The sequence below is a fragment of the Pseudonaja textilis genome, chromosome 12, assembly GCF_049901715.1.
Source record: "Pseudonaja textilis isolate UNSWEBS1 chromosome 12, rPseTex1.2, whole genome shotgun sequence".
NCBI classification, from domain to species: Eukaryota; Metazoa; Chordata; class Lepidosauria; order Squamata; family Elapidae; genus Pseudonaja; species Pseudonaja textilis.
The window spans coordinates 8,815,216-8,829,643 of NC_142001.1; the positions used below are offsets into that span (position 1 = coordinate 8,815,216).

Here is a 14,428-nt window from a genome sequence, read left to right on the forward strand (position 1 = left end):
AGAGGAGGCCGAATGTGCCATAGCCACCATGGCCACGCCCACCCAGCAACCAGGCCGAGAACCCCTTGCTAAAAATTTCAAAGCCCACCCCTGGAGCTATATAATCTGAGCTAAATTATCAATGATCAGTTGATGTGTATGCCTAAAGCATTCAAGATTCTTCCCGTTGCATAGCATAACAACCCCTCAGTTGGGGGCTACTTAGATGGTCAACAGCTGTCAGATGCAAGTAACCAGAGGCGCTCATAAATAGCTAAATCAAGCAATTGCGGTTGTCTTCTACCCAAGTTACAAGGGCCTCTCCAGACTCCTTGCTTTCCTCCTGGGAACAACCAGATAGGCTTAATGGATCTTGGGGGGAAAGGTCAAAACTTATGCCTCTTGATTCCATACAAGGCTCTAAGCTAGGTCCTCACTTGACCCTTCCTTCCAGCCTAGATATTAGTTTCCTAACACCGGCTTGGTTAAAGAAGAATTCTGGGAATTGTAGTTAAATACACACAAGGGAGAATATTGGAATAGAGAAAGTTGGTACTAAAAGTGTATTATTGCTTTCTGACTCATCAGAGATTGTGGGAGCTTCATCCCTGGAAGCTTTCAAGAAGAGACTGGACTTCCATCTGTCAGAAATGGTGTAGGGTCTCCTACTTGGGTGGGTGGTTGGACTAGATGACCCCTTCCAACTGTGTTAATCTGGATCTGGATCATATCTTGGTTTAAGAACAAAGAGCCTCTGCCTGTGAATTCAAAATCATGTTTCTTATGGACACAAATCAGAATTTAACAGAAGGTTGAGGCAGGCATCTGTAACAGGTTCCTTTGTCAATATCCAAATTCAGTGAACTCCTAGCTTCCAAATCCCCAGAGGGCCAACCTAAGCCTCCTTGGGTAGCAATCTCAATTGCTTTCCACTCCTTTCCCCCAGGTCTACCACTGTTGCTGCTACTAGTAGTAAATTACTACTGTCTCTTAACCCCAGACTGCTTCCAGTTCTCTATTTTCACAGTCACACGGAAACAACCTCCCTTCTATTCCACAACAACACCCAGATGATTTTTCTGCTCTGCTTTTATAGCTGCTCAGTGCTGGGCAGCTGTTCTGGCTGGAGAAGGGTCTTAAAAGGGCAGCAGACCACCAGCCCAGGGGGCTATTCACTTTTCAGGCAGCCTGGCTTCTCACAGCATCTTGACACTTTTATCTCTCAGGGAAAACAAAATAATTCCTTGCTTTGGATCTTTTATTTGCAAAGCAGGAAAGGTATGGTTTAAATACTGTAGCCTGGTCAAGCTCTCGGCCAGGCCTAAAGGAGCATTTTTGATGATATTCCTTCCCTTGAAAATAGACAATAGGTTATGGAAATAAATAAATTACTATGTCACTTTGAAAGAAAAAGTACAGTATAAATGCATTTATAACTGATGTCAAATAATTGAAAATTGCTTCTTTATAATCTTCCTTCCTTCCTCCTTTCTTCCTAACTGCCTGCCTGCTTGCTTGCTTGCTTTCTTTCTTTCTTTCTTTCTTTCTTTCTTTCTTTCTTTCTTTCTTTCTTTCTTTCTCTCTCTCTCTCTCTCTCTTCCTTCCTTCCTTCCTTTCTTCCTCCTCTTTATTTTCTATTTTCTTTCTTATGTATTCACTATTCTTTCTTATTTGGTTCTTTTCCTAATATTTGTATTAACTGTAAATTAACCCCCAGCAGCCCAGAGTTTTTTTTTACTCGATTAACTTCAAATCAATCAACTCATTTTCTCCTCCGGAGAAAGTATCACCACGATAATTTCACAGTGCCTCTCTGAAATTGAGACGGCTTGATTTCAGCCATTTGAAACCAAGAAGCATCTATTTCTGACATTTCTCCCTCTGTTTTTTTTTTTTTTGTTTCTTCTTCTGCCGTTTCCTGCTAAACAGGAATTTCTTTGCTGTTACTCTGACAGTGGTTGGTTTGCCTCTTTTTATTGAAATTTTCTTCCCTTCCTGTTTCATTGCAAAATAAAGAAGAAGAAAAACTAGCATCAGTTTCTATTTCTGCTCTAATTGTGGTGGTGGTGGGGCAGTAACTGGCCCCACCAGCATTTATTGAAGCTTCAAATTGCGGTAGCAGGACTCAAATGAGTGTTTGAGTGGTAAAACTAGCAGCACACAGAGTAAGTGTGGAAGTGCCTTATGTCAACATGGAGTTGTTAGGTACACCTTGTGGTTGGCTTGTTTTAATGCTCCTCCAAGTGGCAAATTGTGCATTTTGATTAGTCCAACTGAGCCAAAGTGGTATGATTCAGAATAGGACAGGAAGAGGGGGGGAACCCAGCAGTAAAGCTATCGGGGGAAAAAATAGAAATCCAAAATGCCCACTCGAGCAACACATTTAAGAGAAACAAGCAAATTAAGATAAATAAGCATGCGAAAACTCTTCAAACGCTATGCTGCATGAGTCAGGTGGTGGGGAAAAAAAAACAAAATAGAAATGCTCTATATTAACTGCATGCTTTAGCGGGTAGCAATAGCAATAGCACTTGTATACCTCTTCACAGTGCTTTACAGCCCCTCTCTAAGCAGTTTACAGAGTCAGCATATTGTCCCCAACAATCTGGGTCCTCATTCTGCCGACTTCAGAAAGATTAGGAGGCGGAGTTAACCTTGAGCCGGTCAGGATCGAACTGCTGGCAGTGGGCAGAGTTAACTATAGCAATAGCACTTAGACTTATGTACCGCTTCACAGTGCTTTACAGCCCTCTCTAAGCAGTTTACAGAGTCAGCATATTGCCCCCAACAATCTGGGTCCTCATTTGACCCAGGATGGAAGGCTGAGTCAATTTGAGCCTGGTGAGATTCGAACTGCCAAATTGCAGACAGCCGGCAGTCAGCAGAAATACCCTGCAGTACTGCATTCTAACCACTGCGCCACTGTGGCTCTACTTCAAACTGCAACAAAATACTATGAGCCATACTATGTTGTAGGACATTTAGGATTAGAATGTATTAGAATTAGGAATTAGAATTAGAATTAGAAATTGAATTAGAATTAGAATTTTTTATTGGCCAAGAGTGATTAGATATACAAGGAATTTGTCTCTGGTGAATAAGCTCTCAGTGTACATACAACAATAGCGATAGATCATTATCATAATTGTAAAAATACATTTGTCATAAAGCATTAGATACAACACTTAGTGATAGTCATGGATACTAAATAAGCAATCAACATAAATCATCCTAGGATGCTAAGCAAACAATATAAATAATAAGATACAAGCAACAAAGTTATAGTCTTAAAAAGATAAAGAGACAGGGAATAGTTTAGTTTTTGAATAGTTTATTCAAAATTCTGTACACATTCTGGGTAAAAGGAACACTAGAATAACATTTACAGGTCTAGGCAGGTTTCTAAGGTGGGCATCTATGTCAATACTTCACAGAGTTTCTCTCAAACCAGGTTCAAGTCAGTGTCCATTCAAGGTTCTCAGTTGAGTAAAGAGCTACCTGCACATATAAATTTGCATTAAAACCCTTCATAAATGTTTTGAAGTTGAGGAGAATGACTCCTATGCAAATCTTGAAGGCATGCATGAAAAGCATAGTCAATATTTCCTTGGCCAGTGGAATTGCTGAAGTTATAATTTCTTCCCCAGCTCCAGATCAATCAATTGCTCAATCAATCAATCAATCAATCAATTCTAACTTGGGTTTTTGTCATGCAACCATACTGCCTAGTATATTAACTTTTAAGATGTTCCTGACTTCTTCCTCTTTTTGTGCTTTCTTCTTAGTTGACCACCTGATTTCAGGATGACTGAGGGTTTAGATCACAGATTCAGTTATCTCACCTGGGAACAGATTAAAATACTGGATCAAGTGCTGACTGAGGTGATCCCCATTCACGGAAGAGGGAATTTTCCAACTTTAGAGGTAAAGCCAAAAGATATCATTCGTGTTGTCAAAGAGCAACTGATAAAGAAGAAGATCGTTGTCCATGACATCCGCTTGAATGGATCCACGGCGAGCCACATCCTGGTTAAGCAAAATGGCACCAGCTACAAAGACCTGGACATCATTTTTGGCGTGGAGCTTCCAGGAGAGCATGAATTTCAGGTTGTGAAGGAATCTGTCTTGAATTGCCTCTTGGATTTCTTACCAAAAGGTGTCAACAAGGAAAAAATCACAGCACAGACCATGAAGGAGGCTTACGTTCAGAAGATGGTGAAAGTATCCACAGATCATGATCGCTGGAGCCTCATCTCCCTGTCCAACAACAGTGGCAAAAATGTGGAGCTCAAGTTTGTCAACTCTCTACGACGGCAGTTTGAGTTCAGTGTAGATTCTTTCCAGATCATCCTTGACACTGTGTTGGATGTCTACAGCGATGAGAATGGCAAACTGACAGACGATGCAGAGCTGTCTGTCATTGCTGAGAGCATGTATGGAGACTTTGAGGAAGCCATGGACCACTTGAAATACAAACTGATTGCTACAAGGAACCCGGAAGAGATCCGTGGAGGAGGTCTTTTGAAATACAGCAATCTTCTGGTCCGAGATTTTAAGCCAGCGGATGAAGCGGAGATTAAGTCATTGGAACGTTACATGTGTTCTCGGTTCTTCATCGACTTTCCAGATGTAGCTGAGCAACAACGGAAGATTGAGTCTTACCTGCGCAACCACTTCATTGGGGAAGAGAAGAGCAAGTATGACTACCTGATGACTTTGCGTGGAGTTGTGAACGAGAGTACAGTCTGCCTTATGGGCCACGAACGAAGGCAAACACTAAATATGATTGCAATCCTGGCTCTCAAAGTACTTGGAGAGCAGAACATCATCCCCAATGTAGCCAATGTAACCTGCTACTATCAGCCTGCCCCATATATCAGTGACAGGAACTTCAGCAATTACTATATCGCTCATGGACAACCGTCTATTATCTACCAGCCCTATTCCTTCCACATACACATGCAAAGTGGTATGGTGTAGCCGATCACAAAACCTCCTTGCCTTACATCAGTGCTCAATCAACTTTTCCTTTGCCCTTGCTCCACCCAACAGTTCTCTTCGAAATAAAGCCCTCATTAAAGCAAATTTTCCCACCGCTTTTGATTAGCGGGACATCTTTTGGGGTGTGTGTACCCACCTGCACATGTATGTCATAGCAAACGTCCATCCACTGGTCCAGACCTTGAAATAACCTTCAGGCAGCTTGGGAAAGATTGACTTGTACATCGGGGGGGGGGGTTGTATTTTGATTAACTACACGTTGCATACTCAGCTAGTGCCGTAAAATGATGATCTCTTTGTTTTCTTCATGTGCCAATTTGTGTTCTTCTCTCTTTATTGCAATAGTTGGCCAACGCTAGAAAAGGGTAGCCGGCGATAAGGTATTACAAGTGTCACAAGGGGATGGAAGATTATGCCATGCCTGAAGAAAAGTGCAACAACCATGAGAGTTGACTATGGAAGCAGCTTTCTTCAAGTTGGTACCTTTCCAATAGTGGTTACATTTCCCAGAATATCAAACATTGCTGGTTGGGAATTTTGTGAATTAAAGCCCAACATTGGATTTAATTTTCCTGGGCACCAGGTTGGAGAAATCTGGCCTCCAGACTTGTGAACTTCAACTCGCATAGTTCTCAGCAATGATCATGTTATCTGGAAATTTGGGGAGATGGTTCAGATATCTGGCGACGCCCAGGTTAGGAAAGATTCTAGATGTTTCGTAGTGACTAGGTGATCTGTGTGATTTCTAACAAAACTTGAAGGGTGGAGAGAAAGAATGCTTCTGAGCACTTTTAGAAGTTCTGCTATGGTTTGTAGAAGGAATTCCAGCCCTTTAATTCTAAATGGTAAGAAGATAGAAGTTGCCCTTCCATATATGAATTGTACTTGAAAGTGAGGATATTAATTGAATTAGATAAAAGTCTGGCATTGCCTGGATGAAGTATCTGCTGGATCAGGAATAGGTAGTCCCACAACCCACTTCACTGAGATTTAAGCTATTATTTTCTCCCCTTCAAGGACCACCCATACATAATTGCAGCTGGTGGCATCCGTTGCCCCAACATCATGCATGAGAACTATTTTCTGGCTATCAGATCACATGCACATCAGCCTATGCACATTCCATGTTTAAGTATGACCTTGATACAAGCATACCTCAGAATCATGTGGCAATGAAGGATAGGGCCAAGAGAGAACCATAGCAATGAACTAGACAGAATGAGAATCATTTCATGTTTATTCCCAGACTTCAGACACCAAAGCTATAAAACTTGTCTCCAGAAGTTGTGGATGTTCCATCACTGGAGGCTTTTAAAAAGGAGATTGGACAGCTATTTGTCAGGAATGGTTTAGGGTCTCCTGATTGAGAAGGGGTTGGGCTAGATGACCTCCAAGGTCCCTTCCAAATCTCCTATTCTATATTCTGTAAAGCTTAAGAGAGGAAAACAAGACCTTGACTGGACAGGCAATTGGTTAATGTTGGTGTTTCCTTTGGTATGTTGGCTGGAGCAAGATGTTTTAGAAGGCACAGGAATGTCACTGAAAAGGACAGCCCTGTTTAATTCATGTTCCACTCTTCAGCCGTGGCCATGAAATAATGTTTTTTTTCCCCCTTGAAGAATGTTTTTATAGCATGAAATGCTTCACATCTCTGAGATGAATGTTTGAACAGTAGCTTAAATCCCGACTTTATGTGGTGCCCATATGCAGTGCTTGGCAATTTATATATGCCACATGAATTTTATTTAGGAGGAAGCATCTCCTCCTAAATGCATGTATATTGTATGTGTGCATGTGTGTGTATGTGTGCGTGCATGCATGTGTGCACGCACAAACACCTGCTCACACACATGCTTTCAAAGGGATATTCTAGAACAGAATGGGATAGAACGATGGATAAAAGACACAGAAGTGATACTGATCCGATATAGAGGTACCTCTTCAAAAATTCAAAAAAGTGTGGGGTTTTTCTAATGCCTCATTCTGAAATTCACACCAAATATTAACTGGAGCAACAGTGGTTGAATTAGGATCTTTAAGAAAAAGCTGACCCCTTGAATCTCCTCTTGTCCCCAAGAGCTGTATTCAAGTAAAGGTAGACACGCCAAATCTTGTGTGTCTGGCATTGAAAAAAACAACAATCCCACATTCTTCTTGTCATTATTTTTAAAAATGTGTCTTTTTCCCAATGAAACAAGAAAAGAGAGATTTCATGTGCCAAAGTGCCTGCTCCCACCATATTTTTGTAGAACTTAACCGAGAAAGAGAAAAAATCAGATATTTTGAGCTAATCATATATTCTGTAATTCTTTGGAACACTTAAGGGGGAAAGAAACCTATCATTGCCAATGCTGGGTTTTTAAATATGTGTTCCCCATAAATTTTTTTGTACAATTAAATAGATTCCAAGAGTTGATTTGCACAGTGTGTTTTGCATGACACTGAGCTGAAGCCTGGTTTAAATATTTCAAAAGAAGAACCATAGCATCACTCAGGAGGGACCCTAGAAATAACTTGGTTGCCAAAACGATTTGCAGATTTCCTGGGTGCAAATTGCAACGACCCCCATCCTTAATGCTTTGGTAGAAAAAGGGGGGGGGTGTTTATCAAAACCTAGCAATGTACAGTAATAAAAGCTTTATTCTCAGAAATCAGATTTTTTTTTTAAAACACAGGCAAGGTTACAGCCTGTTTCTTAATCTCCCAAAGCATACAATTTATCTTTAGTCCTTGGTCTTGTTAGGTTCTTTGTCTGAAACTAAAAGTACAGATAAGTCCTTGACTTATCTGATAAGTCCTTGACTTATGACTGCAATTGAGACCACTATTGCCATTGCTAAAGCAAGGTCAGTCACACTCAATTTTATGACCTTTTTGACATGGATGCTAAGTGACTCACTGCAATGAAATGAATCATGCAGGCATTAAGGAAATCCCTCCATTGACTTTGCTTGTCAAAAGCCAACTGGGAAGATCAGTGATCACAAAGTGTTCACATGACACATACCCCCAGGAAGCTGCAATGGTCGTAAATACGGCATCTGTTGGATGCTAAGTGCCTGAATTTTGATCACACGATCTTTGATCATCAGAGTTGGAAGGGACCTTGTAGATCATCTTGTCCAATCTCCTGCCCAAGCACCCTATACCATTTCTGACAGATGGAGTCCAATCTCTTTGTTTCTAACAGTCTCTTTGGTTGTAAGTCAAGCACTACCTGTATTTTTCTTCTCATGTGATATGAATTAGAAGGATCCTACTGCAATTTTCTCCATGAATACCAAGCAGAGGAAAACACTTAATAATCCCTTTGCATTTTTTTCATCATCCATTTTGGCTATCTTGGATGCACCAGAAATACGAAAATTGGAAGAGACTTTTCTCCCTGTAATAAAAAAAAAAAATCTTGAGAATTTCTCTAAATGTTCTTGCAAAATCAGAAGACCATTTTCCTGGGAGAAAGAAATAAGTATTATAAACCAGTTTAAGTTTGTAAAGTTCAAGGAAGACAAAGCATCCAAGATCTGGATGCTTTTCCTCAGCCGCAGCTAATGCATCTTCCTAATACATGTACTTTACCATGTACTCATGGGTATCATTCTGATGATGTAATATATTCAGTTTTGGCTTTTGATCTTTGACTTAGAAAGAAAGTGTATCCAGGAAAAGGTGTGCCTTTTAGTATTACTATGTACGTATATGCATTGTTATGTCTTTGAGAATCAGTTTGTATATCATCAACAACTGCTGGTGTCCGCCAACCACGTTGTCTAGTTTTCTATCAGTTACTCATTTAATTGATTCATTTTGTATCTTTATACTGTCATTATGTTTTAGTTTATCCAACTATACCAGCAGGTTTTGAACTGCGCTCCATAGAACCCAACGGAAACAGTGATTCAGTTCATTTTGATGAGAAGTTACACTACATGGTTTTGAACCATTAAACAGTTTGAAAAACATCAATATGCAAAAAAAAAAAAAAGTCTCAGGTATAAATTGAATCTCTTGATATATTCTTGTATTTCTTACCTAAAGGTAGCAGTTGACCATCTCCAGAGAGAAATTATTTGGGATGTATATATAGAAATCAAACTGAGCAGAATATTTTTATATCTACAAGATGTTATTGATTAAAAGCTCCAATAGGTTTAGGAATGCTTTCAGCAGTGTTGATTCTCGTTTTTGTTCGTTTTTGAAATGCAGCCACCAGAGGAAATATACATGTTCAATTTTCTCTTGTGAGCTTCTCAACTACAAGGCAAAAAAAAAAAAATGACTCTTTTGGTCTTGGATACATAAGGGTGAGAACAGCTCTTATAAAATCTCCATTCCAATCAATGAAAATTGTACAATCTTAAAGTTGTACAGTTGGATTATACTGAGTGTTGTCTCTGCTGTTATAGAAAAAACATTCAGTAATAACATGATAGATGTGTTCTAGGACATATGTTGGATGGAACATCACCAGTCTTTCCGTATGCCCAAATTACTGCATACACGCAACATCCTAAAATCAGAACAAAGAAAGCAGATTTATGCTGAATCAGATCGTTAGTCCATTCAGCTCAATTTGGCATTATCTAAATTGACCACAGCGTCTTTCCTGAGTTATGGACAGGAGCTCTTCTGCTAAGGAGATGCCATGAGGTGAATCTGCTACTTGCAGACTAGGCACTCAAGCACTGAGCAAGCATCTCCATTTATCAAAACATGGAGCACTTACTCCCTCATTTCCAAAGAAGTTAACAAGACTGGATAATAATAAGAAGTAAAAGGAGCAAAGTCTTCTGCAAGACACCTTGGACAATTGCTCCTAGTCAGATAGTCTTAAGCTAGGTGAATAAACAATTGGATTTGATATGAAGGATCTAAGCGTAGAAAGGGGCATAGTATTTCATTGCTATGAAGTATATACTATATAAGTGACAGTCCTATGGGGAAGATCAGATCAAGAAACTAACTTAACAGAGAGACTAGAACTATATGAACAGAATCTTGTAAGTCTGTGTTTTACCTTCCCTCACTCTTTGCCTTCAAGGCCTCCATGGCTCTCTACACTAAATTCTTGCTGATGCACCTTATCTATGTCTTAGTTCATACATTCATAGACTGACAAACCTGTTTGTGTTGCAGAACATTACTACTTTACCTATCCTCCACCACCCACATAATGTAATGTTAGAGGCGGGGTTTCCATCCAGAGATGTATATAACGTGAAGCTACTGTGCATGACTATCCTACAGTACCTATCAACTTTTTTTAAGTGTGAGGATCATTGATGTCACTTCCACCTCTGTTTGGGAAGGACCTGAGGCTCACTTAGGTTAATTCTTGAGTTTGGATTTACCAGTATAGATTATCTGTATGAACCTGTTGTTGTGCCTCAGTTTCCTCTTGCATGTTCTGCTTGGACATTTGTCTCCAAGTCCTAATTTGATGGCGCCATTGTGATTGCCTTCCTGACAATATTACATTATGTGTGTGGTGAATTGACTTGGTGTCAGCTTTCTCTTTGATATTTGAGGAGGGGGACATCCCACCCAACAAATGTAATAACCAGATTCTGATGTTATTACCTCCAGGTACAAATCTATCTACAAGATTTCATTAGTTATTTTTGTTGCAAATATCTATATGTTTTGTTAAATGTTTACGTAAAATTTTATTCAGTCAATGGTGTTGGAATATGTCTAATGGATACTTTTTAGAATGCCTGGTTTTGATCCACTGTTTTCAGAAAATTTTCACAAAGTTTACAACTTCAAGTAACCTAATGTTGTGAGGTCATGTGTGTAAAGGTCTAAGTGCTTTCTTAATATAAATATATAGAGGGATAAATATATTTAAAAAATAGAAATCCTTAAGCTCTTTTGTTATAATTGTCAAAGATTGGAGAGATATTTTATGGTATTTTCATGTACTTTGTGACATTTATACTATTTAAGATGTTGATGTTTTATCACACAATGAGTTTTTAAAAAGTTGTAGAGTCATTTGCGAGCAGAATGATATGTTTGTTGTATTCCAGTGATCCAACAAAAGAATGGGCTGTTTTCGTTTTCTGTTTTTAAATATAAAAGTAAACAAGCTACATGCACGCATTAGGCTGCCATTGTGGACCACCTAACTTCTCGTTTCAAGTTCAACAAGTACTTTCAGAGCAACTGTTATGCAAATAAGGCAACCCTTTTGTGCAGTGTTGATCAACCTTAGCAACCTGTTGACTTCAACCTCCAGAATTCCTCCAACCAGCAGTAGGAATTATGGGAACTGAGGTCCACACATCTCCAAGTTGCTGAGATTGAAAAAAATTGCTCTTGTGTATAGCTCAAAAGTCCCTGATTTACAACTGGAGGGCATTTGGGCATCTCCAGTTATTATTATTATTATTATTTTTTGAAGATCACATAGCATATGGTGGGAAAGGCCTCTTTCTGAGACTCTGGAAGACTTTATGGTTAAAGTACAGCATGGGTTCACAGCATTTGCCCTTCCAGATACTGCAAAAACATCTCCTTGTGTCCTACAATTATTGCATGTACTGGCTGGAGTCATAATTCAGCACAGCCTGGAGGACCTGCTGGTCTTCTTCACTGGAATGCAGATAACATTTTTGTGAGCAGAGTCCATAATACTTAATGAATACTGTACTTGGTAGCTAAGGGCCAAAGAGGATGGACCACTGATGTGGTGATGTCAGCTAGAGATTGGAAGGTCAGAATATCTGTTCTGCTCTCCCCATTTCACTTTTTGAAAGATATGGCTTAAATATATATTCTGTTTGATTTCCCATTGAAAATCAATAAAAAAAATTGTGCCGTCCATATTCTGTGACTTACCACCAAGTTGCAGTTCTGGGATTTGGGACTGTGGGAATTGCAGAAGTGAACCATGAGAAGTCACCGGCAGTCCCTGAGGTAGGGCTTGGGCTATCCTTGCATTATAAAGTGGCTTCTTATATACTCAAGGGCTCCACATTCAGTGTGATGGAGAAGAACTTAATAGAGACAAGGAGAAACTAGAGATTCATCTGAAGTCAGTGAAGAAGCTTTTCAACTCTTGTAAAACATGAGTTCCTATGCATTCTGGAAGCTATTGGAATGGAAAGCTTCCTTGCAAATTTCACAGAGATTTTGCAATGCTAAAAGATTCAGGGATTTTTTATTTTATAAAAGGTTATTGGATAACTTTTCCATTGGGAAATAGAAATCAGGAGCCATCTTATCAGCATTCCTTTAAGGCTCTCATTAAGGGGATAATCCTTCCATGTCATCACACTGAATTCTTCCAATGCAATAGGGAAGCATCCTTTTTCTTCCATCCTGGCCAGGCCAGAATGACCTGCAACCATATATGTTCAAGGACAACTCATGCAAAAAGCTGGCTATGATTCCAAATCTACTTCTGAGTTTTTGGCTGGAGGGTTTTTAATGTCAAGGTTTCATTTCAATTTGGTTTTACTGTTTCATCTTTAAAAAATCGTTTTTGACTCAGAAGGATCCTGATTTTTCTTTAAACATCAAACTGTCAAAGCTGCAGGAGAAGGAGTAGCAGAACCTGGGGTGGAGTTAAAAGAGGGACCAGCCCCAATCCTTATATAGCCACAAGTGAACTGAGTCAAAGCCCCCTTGAATTCAATTGATTCTTCCAAGTAGGTGCTAACGTGTGAGTTGAAAAGTTTCCTATCTACAAGCTTTTTAGCAGTAAATCACTTTAATTGGACCTTCATGTGTGAACCTGGTTTTTCATGCCTGATAAAGGCTTTCTTAACAATGTTACTGTATAAAGCTTGTCCTTGAGTAAAGATACTGGTTTCTTTTTTAATGCCTTGTAATGCTATCCATATCCATAATTGGGCACACTGGAGGAAGTAGATCAAGTTAAAAGAATATCATGCAAATAGTTTTCCAAGAAATTGTTCCAGAAAGAATTTTGAGCATTCTTTAAAAAAAATTGGGCACGGAGAAATAGGCTGAGAGAATTAGCTTCTTCTTTTCTGGACTCTCTAGTTGAGTGCTATAACATTGATTGGGAAGCCTGGGAAATTCTATCGCTGTACTTTTTTTTATTGTGTGAGAGAGCTTGAGAACTTGCCATGTAGATGTGTCCTTGCTTACATTTGGCCAGAGTCTGTACTAAATCAAGAACTGCTGAGAAAGTATGCACTGAATTACTGTAAACCATTGGATGCATATTCAATCTGACCAGAATTTTACCTCCTGCTCAGAATTTCTTGTTTGATCAGCATGTTTTCTAGTCTTAATATCAGACCCTGATGTGGTGGTGTTCTGGGAATGGAATTGTATTGTAAGGATGTAATTCACTTGATGTGCCATCTCAAGTTGTGCAAAAAAAAAAAAAAAACCAACAACAACTGGCAATGCTGAAATAATTGTATTGATCATGTCTATTTGTAGGTCATTAGTCTACATGTTGACTAGTGCCTTTGGGTATTTGGGGAACATTCATTAAATAAATGATCTGCTTTTAATCTAAGTGTCTTCTTTCTTTCTAAATGTAGACTTTTATCTCTATTTTCTCATTTCTCTATTGCTTCCTCTTTTCTCCTCACTCCTTTCCTTCTTTTTCACCTTCTCTCCTCTCCTCCCCTTCCCCTCTTTTCCTTTCCCTTAACTCCTTCCTTCCTTCCTTTCTCCCTTCCTTCCTCATTAGCCTCTCCCAACCAATTAACTCCATGTATCAAATATCAAGATTTCACCCTATTGCACATAACCAATCACTTCCGTTGTCACAGTATTTACTTGATATCACCAAATAGTTTCGGGTCTGGGATGATACGGATGACAGACGACATTGATTTAAAAGTTCATTTGTCTTCTAGAGCATTTCCTGAACTGTCAAAGAGCAGACAAACAAAATAAGTAAGCAAATGAATAGAGCAACCCCCAATCATAGTTGAAGTGGGAGAGAACTTTCAAGCATAGTTTAATACTCAGTTTTTAAGTACATTTCAATGAAACTCTCATAAGAAGCTTGAGAAGTGACATTATAATGGGATGTGTAGAAGAAACAGATAGTGAAAAGATTGTTCAATTGGCAACTGTTCTTGCCCAATTGGAAGAACATTGGTGCTCAAAGTTAAGTCCCAGAAAATTAAAGAGTGCAGAAATCCAATGCAAAGGATCCATCTTGAAGTTGGCTTGGTAGTATATTGGAAATGAGGCTACTTTTTTCTAAACAAGTAGAATATGCTTCTAGTAAGTTTCATTACTAACCTGACTTTCAGCTTGTTGTATTCAAGACAACTTCCAGTTTCGAAATCATCCCACAGAGAGATTATTTCAAAATCCACCTCTGGAATTATTACTGCATCAAGTATTATGGATTAGCTATTCCAGTTCATGAGGATCTGCAATAACCAACCATCTAGAATTGGAAAGGGCAACTTGTAATTAGAGCATCCACTAATAAGCCTGGATTTGG

The 14,428-nt window shown here is 39.2% G+C and overlaps 2 protein-coding genes across 4 annotated transcripts in view; one reads left to right on the plus strand and one right to left on the minus strand.

Annotated features, from left to right (window-relative positions):
- LOC113437854 (terminal nucleotidyltransferase 5C-like) overlaps positions 1 to 13,475 on the plus strand; it is a 28,873-nt gene extending 15,398 nt beyond the window's left edge. For both annotated transcript variants that reach the window (XM_087940964.1, XM_087940963.1), the window contains one exon: positions 3,765 to 13,475. In XM_087940964.1, the coding sequence (XP_087797090.1) occupies positions 3,784 to 4,959 (1,176 nt within the window). In that variant the 5' untranslated portion in view covers positions 3,765 to 3,783 and the 3' untranslated portion in view covers positions 4,960 to 13,475. The remainder of the gene's footprint in view (positions 1 to 3,764) is intronic.
- Positions 1 to 14,428, minus strand: part of LOC113437860 (syntaxin-3-like) — an 89,436-nt gene that overhangs the window by 17,195 nt on the left and 57,813 nt on the right. The gene's annotated exons all lie outside the window — the stretch shown is intronic.